Below are 11,996 nucleotides of genomic sequence, written 5' to 3' on the forward strand. Positions count from 1 at the left end.
GGTATAAATAAATTATTATTATTATTATTATTATTATTATTATTATATCCTACTGTCTCTCCCTCATTTTGTGTTTTTAACAGACACCTCACCACAATCATAGTTTATGGGGGCTTAAGCAAACTGTTATTTAGGGATGGAGTGCAATGGACAGGTTAAATAGGGGCATGTCCTACTTTGCCATCTTTTTTGTTTTATCTCCTTTTGTTATATTGCCTAAATACTAACAAAATTACAGGTGCAAATAAACAAACCTTCTCACTGTAGACTGATCTAAATGTATAGTAATCTGTTCAAACATTGGGTGCTACTGAGAAATAATACCAGTGATAGCAAGGAAGTCATCTAGCTGATAATACATATTTACCAAATTTACCAAATTTCATGCGGATGTACTCATAGGGGTCTTCTTGCCAGAGCTCTTCATCCTCATCTTTATAACACATCAGGGAAAAGATCACTTCTTCACACACAGTCTAATAAGAAAAAAAGCAAAGAGAACGTTCAACAGAGCAAAATCGCATTATTAATCATTCAAACACAAGTCCTCACTCCAACAAATCATCATCATGAATCCTGCAACAGTACAGTGTGCTGCATACTGGACCCACCAAATCCAGCAGCTAATGAAATGATGTCACATCACACGCTTTACATTACTAAATGTTATCAGGCGAGAGATAGATACACACACACAGAAAGAGAGAGAGAGAGAGAGAGAGAGAGAGAGAGAGAGCCCACTCCAAATCCTACAGATGGTGTGGAATAAAATATAGATAAATGAAATAAATATGCTATTGACTGGTTATTTCTGTCCAAGTGATTGCATTCCCATTATAGTAATTGCAATGTTAATTATTGTAATTAATTTTTCAAGCTCCAACACTACATGAAAAGCTCTAGCTCAAATCCTCAGTATTTGTGCAGGGACACCAATCACTATTTTTGTATTGACCTGCATATGTGGTTTCATCTGCTTCCAGGTTATACAGTGATTGACCCCTTGGTTCAGATAGTTTAATGTTTGCTGAAGGACACGTGGTGCAACATACTCTTTCTTCCTATATTGGTCCAAGATTTTTAGGAGCACCTAAAGGAAAAACAACATATATCAAGTTGCATTTGAAAATCTGTCCTTAAAATCAGAACATTATGATTGTTTCCATTACCACCATCATCCCTGAACATGGTAGCCATGGGAAAGATTTGCTGTAACAACATACAACAGGGACCAGAAACTGGAAGCCCAATGGTCAAATCTGATCATCTGAGGAGGCCAAAATGGAGGCAAGAGAGGTGCAAGTGGCAGCTACAATTAAAAAAAAATCAGCAGTTCACTTTGGGAAGAGGAGCACCCTGGAAAACTAAAGGCTATAGCTCAGTGATAGAGCAGACGTTTTGTGTGCAGAAGGTCCCAAGCTCAACCAGGGCTGGAAGATAACCCTGTCTGAAACCCTGGAGAGCTGCTGCCTGTCAATGAAGGGCAGTGGTCTGACTCTGTGTAAAGCAGATTCCTAACAAGTTCCTGACAAGGGGGATCTAAATATTAGATTGTATGAGGCTTCTACCTAGAGAGCACTAACCATCTGTGATTATCCTAAAATGTCCCTGTGAACAGTTTCATTATAAGTGCCCTCCCCTCTTTACCCAGGTTCCTGGGGTGCACCTGCTATTCCTTCTGTTCTGCAACAGCCAAGTACTCAGGCAAGGGAATGAATGCCTTAAAGTGGGGATGGGAAAGCTGTGGCCTTCCAGATGCTATTGGACTCCATCTTTCAACAGCCCCAGACAGCAAGGCCAATGACTAGAGATAATGGGATTTGCAGTCCAACAACATCTGAAAGGCCACAAGTTCCCCATCCCTGCATTAAAGAAATGATACATAAAGGACAAGTAAAAAATTCCTGCTGTGGAACTAACATACTAATAAAACAAATGGCAGGTGTTTACCTGTTGGATTCCCACCGCGTAGGTTTTCAAGAAGAACTCAGAAAATTCAAAATATTCTTTTGTTACATTCCCAGGACTGCCATACCTTGAAGAAAGAATCCAAAGCAAGTATGTAAACTGAAAGTTAACGTGTACACATGCCGCTAAAGTTGATCATGTATAAAAGAGTGCTCAGAATAACCCTGGACACCAAAGGAAGAAGAAAAGCAGGGAAGCAAAATCTAGGACTATTCAAGGCAACAAGGATGCATACACTCACTGACTCCCCTTGGCTAACTACATACAGGTGTTATACCCCACCTATAGTAAAATACAGATTTCACATTAAGCAAACTGGTCTTCTCTTAAGAGCTGAAAGAATGATGTGACAAAGATGTTAAGGTATCACCCTACTAAAGAAGGCCTTCCTATCTTGTGACTTGCACTTCTTATGTACGAAGCCAAACACAGTCCACCCACCATGCATTGTGGCTTGCCCGACTTCCTGACTCGAGGCAAGCAGTAAGATGGCTAATGGGACATGGCTTGATTTTGCACGCTCTAGATATATTCAAAATAGCTCTAGTTTCATAGAACCATAGAATCATAGAGCTGGAAGAGACCACAAGGGCCATCGAGTCCAACCCCCTGCCAAGCAGGAAACACCATCAGAGCACTCCTGACATATGGTTGTCAAGCCTCTGCTTAAAGACCTCCAAAGAAGGAGACTCCACCACACTCCTTGACAGCAAATTCCACTATCGAACAGCTCTTACTGTCAGGAAGTTCTTCCTAATGTTTAGGTGGAATCTTAGTTTGTTTTTGGGTTTTCTGTTATGCAATTTATGTTCTCATTTATACCTTGTGATCTTTGGATGAAGGATGATATACAAATTCAACGAATAGTTGCAAAATGAGAAACAGAAAATGAGCAAAATAAAATATCCAATGGAGACCTTCAGTAAAATTGGTAAAACTTTTTCTAAAGATGTGAACAAAAGTGTGAAAGAACATACAGAGCTTGTTCAGACACAAGTGACTAGGACTCTCTCATACACACACCCATCTGGTGCAGCCACAAGAAGTTTGGAAATTTCTGCTCCTGTTTTAGATTTGTAAGGATACTTTTTTACATTAAATCAGAGCTTTCCAAACTTTTAATGTTGGTGACACACTTTTTAGACATGCCTCGTTTCGCGACACATTAATTCAGTTTTACTAGCAAACCAGAGGATAAACTAACCCCTTTCCAGCCCCTGGAGGGGTGCAGGGAGTATTCATGTGACACACAAACGTGTCACGACACAGAGGTTGGAAAGCTCTGCATTAAATATATAGAAAAATGACTGAAGTATAGTGCTGAGAAAAACAGAGTTCAGAAAATCTGCTCTAGTTAGCATTTTACCTTTCAAAAAGGCGAGCAACAATCCGCAAAGCCCATTTCTTACATTTCCACCATACTAGTTCTGGCCTATCATCTTCATCAATCTGCAGAGTCTCCTAATGAAAGGAAATAACTATCAGCCAATTTGTACACAAATTAATGTTGAACATTAACAAAACTTATATACACACACCACCTAGAACCAAAATTGGCTTTGAAGTGGTTTACATGGTATAAAGACCAGTTAACACAAACATTAAAATATAAAGATTCATAATCAAAAGAGCCCCACTGAACACTGATATTTACGGTACTTCTGAATAAACATGCTTAGGATAGCACTGTAAAAAGACTGAAAATTACTTCTTTTGAGACTGTTCTCCGAAACCACCAATACAAAACCTCAGAATTTGTTACTGAGGCAAATTCCACATGGTTCATACTCTGCAGACTACATTATGCAGGTTGTTGTGTCCACCCCATACCTTATTATGAATTATACCCTGCTTATTTCCTATTCATGGTAAAACTCAAGGCAAGATACATAGGATTCGTAAGCATCTGCCATCCTGGCACTGACTAGATTCAGACCTGCTTGGCTTCAGCAAAGCTGCAGCATCAGGTGCCTTCAGACCTTGCCCTGGCATGTCATAGCATGCACAGAACATCAAGCCAAAACTGTGCATCTTCAAAGCTTGTATAATATATCATGCAAAACTAACTTGCATATGTCAGGAGCTCCACAGCTTGAGTCTCAATCTTCATGGACTAAGGGTAGGTTCTGGCTAAGCTACATACTTAGGTCTTGGTGCAATCTTCAAGCACGGAAGGGAACGGGCAATATCAGCTTCTACAACTGAGTCAACTAAGCAGTACCTTCTGCCTGCTCCACTCCAGCGCAAGCCCCCAAGCTCCAGCAACAGGTATCTAGGGCCACTATACTGGAACCATGCTTGTTTCCTTCTCCCCATGTCAAGGCAGCCAATGGCCTCAAGCCCAGCCTGGTCAAAAGGAATCTGGCTAAGTTTTCCATGAAAACCTTCAAAGAGGGAGATCCTGCAACCACATTTGGCAGCACACTCCTGCTTGGCAGCACACTCCTGCTCCTGATCTGCTTTTATAGAACATGACCCACACAGAGATGCGCCAACACAGGCAATGGGTCCCTTGCAAGTCCTGGGTATACATGGGCATTGAAGTCCAACAGGGCCCAGAGACAGTGAAACAGCCACAGGCACCACTGTAGTTGGGAGGCTGCAACAGTGCTCAGTTTCTAACAGGGTACCATGAGCAAGGCAGCCAATGGTCACATGTTGTGATGACATCACTTGGTGCTTACAGAGGCCAGGGGGCCAGGAGGGTTGTGGGTGGCACCTGAAGTCAGATTTTCCTATGTATCTTCTTCCTTGTATTTCAGAAACACTATATTCTTGCCAAGCCAGTGGAAAGTGTGAGCAATTGCTCCTGTCCTCCTTTCTGCCTCCTTTTAAAAAATACTGGAACACAACTAGAGGATAAGCCTCTAATAACACTGCAAATTGGGGGGGGGGGGATTAAGTTAATATGCCCCTTAAGCTACACTTCCCCCTTTCCTATTCCCCAAAGGCGTTAGTGTTGCCCAGTAATATAATCCTTACAGGAGGCACACTTCTGTCGATGATAGTCCGGAAAATCTCCATCCACTGAGTCATAGTTTGGTTATTCACCAGCTGAAGTGGCAGTGCATACTGGAATTAAAGAAAGGAAGAAAAAGACGGAGTGGGGCGGGGTGTCACACACAAAGAGTAAAGGTATTGCTGTGTTTCCAGACTATATTATTTGCACTAGAATCCAGAGATTACACCTTGTTTTTATTAAAGAAAACATTTTATTATACTACTGATACAACACCACAACGCAGCTGGAGTATTTATTTATTTATTTATTTTTGCTCCAAGAATCATAGAATCATAGAGTTGGAAGGACTACCTTTCTTAATGCCCTGGGAGTGTATGTTATGTGATGGTCCCCTGGTCATCCATGGGCAGCAATGACTTTCAGGGATTTATTTAAGAGGAGTGCATCAGGAGTTTCACAGAGGAATACAGAAGAAGCATGGGGGGAAGTGTGGAGGTATTGTGATACACAGAAGTGCCAGAAAGGGAATGCAGAAAAGGTGTTCTAAGTCAGGGCTGCAAATTGCCTCTCCTCATCAGTCTCCCTCCCTGCACAGCAATTAGACTTAGAAAAGAAGGCCCCCATTCATTTGAAGGGAAATCTTGGTTTCTACAATGTCCAGGAAGCCTTCTTAAGTACAGAGAGCTCCCCACTTTACACAGTCAAACTGTTTATGCTTACATAGTTAAGGACTTTCTAAAGAGGACTAAATATGTCCATTCCAGGGGCACTTATAAACACACAGTAAGCCTGCAATTTACACACATTTAACTTGTGCTCATTCAGCTTTACGCACTTGGCAAAAAAAAATTCAAAAGGGGGAGGAAATTCTGGAAAAAAGACTTTGGCAATTCCAACTGCCATTACTGTACACCCAATGTGTTTTGACTCTACATGATTTTGGCTTTAGGCACAATCCTCAGAACGTAACCCGCATGCAAGTTGCAGACTTATTGTAAGGCGTTACAATCTCTCATTAGCATTTTTTCTTTTCTGAAATACTGTGAAGTCCAGGCCTAAGACTGTGATCTTAAACAAGTAAGCAAGCTTGAAGTGAATGAAACACTCTGAAGTATGCCTCTTAAGGGAAATGATGTAGAGGGTCCCCCACACCCACCCCAGAACTCCCTATAATCTGATTGCTTTACGTGCAGAGGCTCATACCTGAACAAGTGCATAGAAAATCTTTAAGATCTGTTTCTGAAGGAGCACAGAGTAATGGGAGTTGTCAGGAAGGAGCTGGATTGTCTGCTGCTGAATCCGAGGCAAGAATATCTGCATTGCAGCGATGAGGGGCTCTCTCTCCTCAGCCTTCTTGTATCTGCAGAAGTAGCCAGATCCAGAAACAATTGGGGAGCAAACTTTTACACTTGCCCTAATTCTTCTACATTTTAAGGAAAAGATTCAGTATTGCTTGCCATCCTTCCACCCCTTCCTGACCATTTTTATCTATTTTTTTAGCACAGCAAATCAAAGACATTTTGGCGAATATGCTATAACTTACACAGCTGTGCAGCATTATCAAGTAATCTGATAATTACTTGATCCTTCATGTTGACTCACATGTTACTCACTCTGCCCTAACCTTGATGAATGCAAGGATTGCTTCCCATTCGCTAGAGCTCCCTTCTCCTGAGCACATGGGTGGACTCCTGTCTTTCTCCCTCCCCACACATACATTCTACTTTGAGAATTGAGAAGCTATTTCTCCAAGGAACCAGTCAAGGCAAAAGAAGGGGTACATGCGTGTACTTGGGGGTGCTCTCCAGACACTGCCATCTGTATGAGCAAGGCTACTGAGCAACGGGCTTTCCCAGAAGAAGATCCACTTACTCATAGGTCTTCACGAGTTGGTACAGGCACAGCAGACTTCCAAGCCAGCTCCCACTATTGGGAGACTGCAAGTAATAGCCTATTTTGTCCACCACTGCAGTCCAGTGACCTGGGAAGTCATGCTTGATAATAGTGCGGAGGCACATTGTCAGCTGGGCCCTGAAAGGTTGGGGAAGAAGAGGAGAGTGTCAGCAAGTAACATGTTCTGGTAAACAGTTTGAGAAGAAGAAGAAGAAGAAGAGTTTGGATTTGATATCCCGCCTTTCACTCCCCTTCAGGAGTCTCAAAGCGGCTAACATTCTCCTTTCCCTTCCTCCCCCACAACAAACACTCTGTGAGGTGAGTGAGGCTGAGAGACTTCAGAGAAGTGTGACTGGCCCAAGGTCACCCAGCAGCTGCATGTGGAGGAGCGGAGACACGAACCCAGTTTCCCAGATTACGTGACTACCGCTCTTAACCACTACACCACACTGGCTCTCCAGAGAAGCAAATTCTTTAAGCATATCAGAAACTCAGAGCAAACTTTATTCCGTAATAAATGCTATCAGGCAATCCTCCGCAAAAGGAGAGTATCAGAAACCTTTCAAAAGACAAAGACAGGATGAGAAATGTGGGTGACATGTGAAATCACATTCAGTGTAACTATGGGCAGTATCCAACCACAAAGTTCCACTAGTGCAAGGCCTTTTAGCTATGGATTGGTACTTCCCTGCACATGCCCTGCGTGCCCTATAAATCTGCTCTGAAGGGTTGAGGGAAACCCAAGAACAGATTTAAGGGTCATACAGGGAGAGGAGATGGCAGGGCAGTTCCATAAAACACCTAGAAGTCATTGCACTAGAGGAACTGTTAAGTTGGATACTGTGTAATGAAACCATATTAATGGTGTCTTCTCCTTCCTCCTCAAATTATTAGAGAGAAATGGACTAACAAAATAAACAACATACACACAAATTAATGACTACTAGAAACTAAAGTACACAAGATTTGCAAACTTGCCATCCATCAGTCTCTATGATTAACCCAGGGTCAATCTTGGGTGACCTAGAGGATATATGCAGTGGGACAGAGAGATGGTATCATTCACTGGGCCATCCGATCTCCATGAAGTAGACCTAATGTCCGCAGAGGGCCCAAGTGCATATATCCACACACTCAGACCAAATCGCACAGCCCATTTCTGGATTCTGCGTTGGTATCAATCAGGCCTGCACACGTACACAGGAGGCTGCCTTCTATCAAGCCAGGCCATTGGTCCATCTAACTCAGTAGTGTCCACACTGAATGGCAGCGGCTTTCCAGTGCTGCAGGCGGGAGTCTTTCCCAGCCTATCTGGAAACATCAGGGATTGAACCTGGATCCTTCTGCATGCAAAACATGCGCTCTACCAAGGAACTACAGCCTTTCCCCATTACACACTCATGTGGAACAGCTGGTGGTCAGGGTGAGAACAGATCTTTCTTTATCATCTGGACTGGGTCAAAAAAGGATTATAAAGAGTTTTCTTTATCTTCATTTGGGAAACAAAACTTCCTTGGTGTGACAAAAGGATATAATATTTTAGCTTTAATTGCCCTTTGTTCATTAGCCTGCCTCTCTACAACTCTCATTTAGACCTTAACGTGAAATATCCAAACCATCTTCTTTAGAAACAGCTCTCTGGGAAGCCTCCACTTAAGAATTATTACAGAAGTGATTCCAAGTCCTTTAGCTTACTTTCCATTACCCTTCCTAACCCATCGCCTCCTGGAAAACCACAATTTTCAAAAAGATAAATTTACAGAGTAAAAACTGACGTAAAGTAGCATGATCTGCATAATTCATACCTAATGGAAGCATTAGTTCTCCCTGGAACACAATTCAGGGAATTCTGATGCATGTCCCCAAGCCTGACATACCTCACTAAGTCTGGAGAACGAATAATTCCTTCCACAATGTTATCCCGAATCTGTTGCCGATCATTTTCATGAATGTTGAATGGAAATATCACTTCTCCAGGTGGTGGCTCTCGGTCTGGCCAGTACTGCGTCACCATGTTCTTCAAGTAAATAGCAGCTGAAGTGAAAGAAGAAAAACATCCCTAAGTCCTAGTGTCCTAGCACATGGAAGACTGCTGATTTTTTTTTTAAAAAAAACCCAAGGTCCAAATGCAGCCCTTATAGAGCCCTTGGGACTCTCCTCACAGGCTCTTTATTGCACCCTCCTTGTTTTGCTGGAACATGTTCTGAACTTTAGGTCTCAGTAGCCAAGGCAAGCAAACCATCAAAGTAAGAAACAGTAGCTGAATTTGGATATGTATGACTATCAAACCAAATTCTATCTGGATATGTATGACTATCAAACCAAATTCTAAACGTAACACATAAAAATTATTTCTGCTCACCTGCCTGTCGGACTGGGAATTCCACTTGATCAGAAACTATTATTTGTAGTAGGCTGGGAGCAAAGTTGATGATCTTGTAGGACTGAAATGCATAGAAAGTCAATCAGAAAAGCACCATATATTGTAAAACAAGTTAACCTGTAGTATTCTCCTTCCTTGGAGTTTTTTTTTTAGCAGAGGTTGGATAGCCATCTGTCATGTATGATCTAGTTGAGATTTCTGCATTGCAGGGGCTTGGACTAGATTATGCTTGGAGTCCCTTCCAACTATACAATTCTGTGATTCTTTATTGCCATGAATAAGAAAAAGATTATTTCCTTCCAAATCAGATGATCTCCTGCAAAGTTAAACAGTTTGAAGGGTTGAGCATGCGGTGGACACACTCCAAATGAACAGCTGGCTTAGACACAACAGGTTTTGTTCTGCTCTTGAATCCAGTTGTGGTTTTGACCATTTATTTCTCTAATAAAATTGGAAAATAATAATACTATTTCCACCTCCAAACTATAAGCAACAGCAAAGCTGCTGTTGCTGCTTCTTGCAACAGCAAAGCTTCTAATAAAACACTATTACCTTCATAAACAGTTGAGAAGTACAAAGTACATTCAAAATACAGTATTACTTTCCTATATTAATTTTATGCAACATATTTTTAAGGTAATTTTCTGTGCTGACCTTTACATACTTTTTTGTGGATCAGTGAATAAGTTAAAATAACTGGAAGAAGGAAAAAAGGTGTCAGCCTGGTCACAGTCATTCTGATGGAAGTTTCCAGTAATCACTGGAAAAGGCATTTTCCGATATCACAAAAAATCAACTCAACAAGAGCACTCAGGAAAATTATTCTGAGTGATTGAGCTTCTAAGTGAAAAAAAGACTGCTGGATATGAAATCACACCACATTAAAACCCTCTAACAATTTCCAAAGTTCCTTAAATGGTTTCTCTCCCGTCGCTCATTTTTTATTTGAACTTTAGCCACTGGGGCAGGAGAGTAGCTGTAAACTGTACTGCCCATATCACTCCTGCATTCACCTAACCCACCAACTTCCACACTTGAAATATCTTTTATTTGTAGTAGGTGGATGGCCTTTGACTTGATATGGCTGACTGGGTTGCCTTCACATCCCCTCTTGGTTCAACCAAGAACCCTCTAGTTTCCCAGACCCTCTATTTTCAGCCAGATTCCACTGCACCAGGCACACTGAAATAGCACAAGCACAAAGGAAATGCAAGACCAGGTACTGATGGATCAGCACCAGTCACTAATGGAGTACATCCTAAGAAGTCTGTAGCTGTTGCATTCTTTTGACGACAGTTCACTATACTTAACTCTCCCAAATGGGAACTGCATTAGCATCACTGTGGCATTGATTTACAAAAATCTGCTAGAAGGTTTTGAAGACCTCATTCAGCAGTTGGCAGCTAAATGTGTCAGCATGTCAAGGACAAAAGTAAAACTGTAACCGATCTGATCCTCTTTAAAAATGAATACCTCCTTTGCTGTTCATCCAGGATGAATGCCACAATATACACTGGATACTTTTTTTAAAAAAGAAAACCTAAATCTGGGTATCAGAAATTAAAGCAAGAGAGAATTATGGATAAAGAGCAGAATTCCATCTGGCTCATTAAGACTCTCTCAGACTATGCCCAGCAGAGAAATCAAGTGCGTTGCCAGAGGGAAGCCCCCTTGTACAAACCCAGCATAGCAACTTGGGCTGCGTACACCCCATTTAAAGCACATGCAAAGCACAATGCTTCCCCCTAGAGAATCCTTGGAACTGTAGCTTATCCCTCACACAGCTATAATTCCCAGCACACTTAAACTACAGTTTACGGGGGAGGATGTGCTTTAAATGTATGGCTTGTACACCGTCATAGTATAGAGCTGCTGTAGCAGGGACAGAGCTCTCCCTCCCTCCTCTGCCAGCCCCCAGCAAGCAAGTAAACGTCTTTTGCAGGCAAGCAAACTCTGCGGGATTATTTACAAGGCCGGTGGTAAGCTTCCCAAGGTTAGAGATCTCTCATTAGATTTGTGTGGGCTCCAGTCCATGAAAACATGCACAGTAGTAAATATGGAAGTCTGCAAAGTGCCTCTTCCCGCTCCCACAGGCGAACTTCTGGACAGAGTCCTCTGGTGCTGAAAAGACCGAAGGGTGCTTCACAGGGAGGAGGGGTCAGCTTTTGTGGCTGAGAGACCACCCAAGGTCCTGGCTGGGTGAAACCTGGGTTCAAATCCCGCACTCAACCCATGAAAGCTGGCTGCGTGATCCCAGAGCCAGCCACCCTCTCTTTGCCTAAACCACCTCACAGGATGGCTGTGAGGCAGAAGCGCCAGCTTGGGTGCCTGGGGCCATGGGTGCCGTGCATCGTGCATGGCCCCTGGCGCCGGGATTTGTGGCTGCCCGGCCCCTTCATGGGAATTTTTGTGGGTGCTTGGGGGCCCCCGGGATCCGGCACCTATACTGTGAGGGATAAAACACGGGAGGAGGAGAGGCGGGACAGGAATGTAGGCGAATAGCCGTGTAAATCCGTTAGGGAAACCGCTAGGCTGTTTTGGGGTGGGGAGGTGAGCGCTGCGCGCCTGAGGTGCAGTGACAGGATTCTCCTCAGAGATGGAAAGAGCGCGCCCACCATGGCGAGGCAAGAGGGGGAGGCGAGGAGGGAGGCCACCCCCTGAGGGGAAAACAAAGCCCCGTCCTCCGCCGAGGCCTGGCGGGAGGGGAAGCAGCTGATCTCCGAAGTGCTTCCGCCGCGATCCCCTGGGCGGGGCGGGGGCGGCGAAAGGGGCCGGAGGCTGCGCTCTCAC

General features: G+C 43.2%; 1 protein-coding gene across 5 annotated transcripts in view; it reads right to left on the reverse strand.

Annotated features, from left to right (window-relative positions):
- The window catches only part of IPO8 (importin 8), a 37,466-nt gene that overhangs the window by 24,723 nt on the left and 747 nt on the right, over positions 1 to 11,996 (reverse strand). For 3 of the 5 annotated variants that reach the window (XR_014516288.1, XM_083461916.1, XM_083461914.1), the window contains exons 2-10: positions 9,186 to 9,267; positions 8,701 to 8,857; positions 6,803 to 6,961; positions 6,134 to 6,290; positions 4,951 to 5,040; positions 3,335 to 3,429; positions 1,951 to 2,035; positions 956 to 1,090; positions 368 to 476 (exon numbers count right to left, since the gene is read on the reverse strand). Coding sequence is in view for 4 of the 5 variants with exons in the window: in XM_083461916.1 (XP_083318042.1) it covers positions 368 to 476; positions 956 to 1,090; positions 1,951 to 2,035; positions 3,335 to 3,429; positions 4,951 to 5,040; positions 6,134 to 6,290; positions 6,803 to 6,961; positions 8,701 to 8,857; positions 9,186 to 9,267 (1,069 nt within the window). In the remaining variant the exon portion in view is untranslated. The remainder of the gene's footprint in view (positions 1 to 367; positions 477 to 955; positions 1,091 to 1,950; positions 2,036 to 3,334; positions 3,430 to 4,950; positions 5,041 to 6,133; positions 6,291 to 6,802; positions 6,962 to 8,700; positions 8,858 to 9,185; positions 9,268 to 11,996) is intronic. The other 2 variants (XM_083461917.1, XM_083461915.1) reach the window with 1 other exon arrangement.

The sequence above is a fragment of the Podarcis liolepis genome, assembly GCF_965112155.1.
Source record: "Podarcis liolepis genome assembly, chromosome: 10".
NCBI lineage: Eukaryota > Metazoa > Chordata > Lepidosauria > Squamata > Lacertidae > Podarcis > Podarcis liolepis.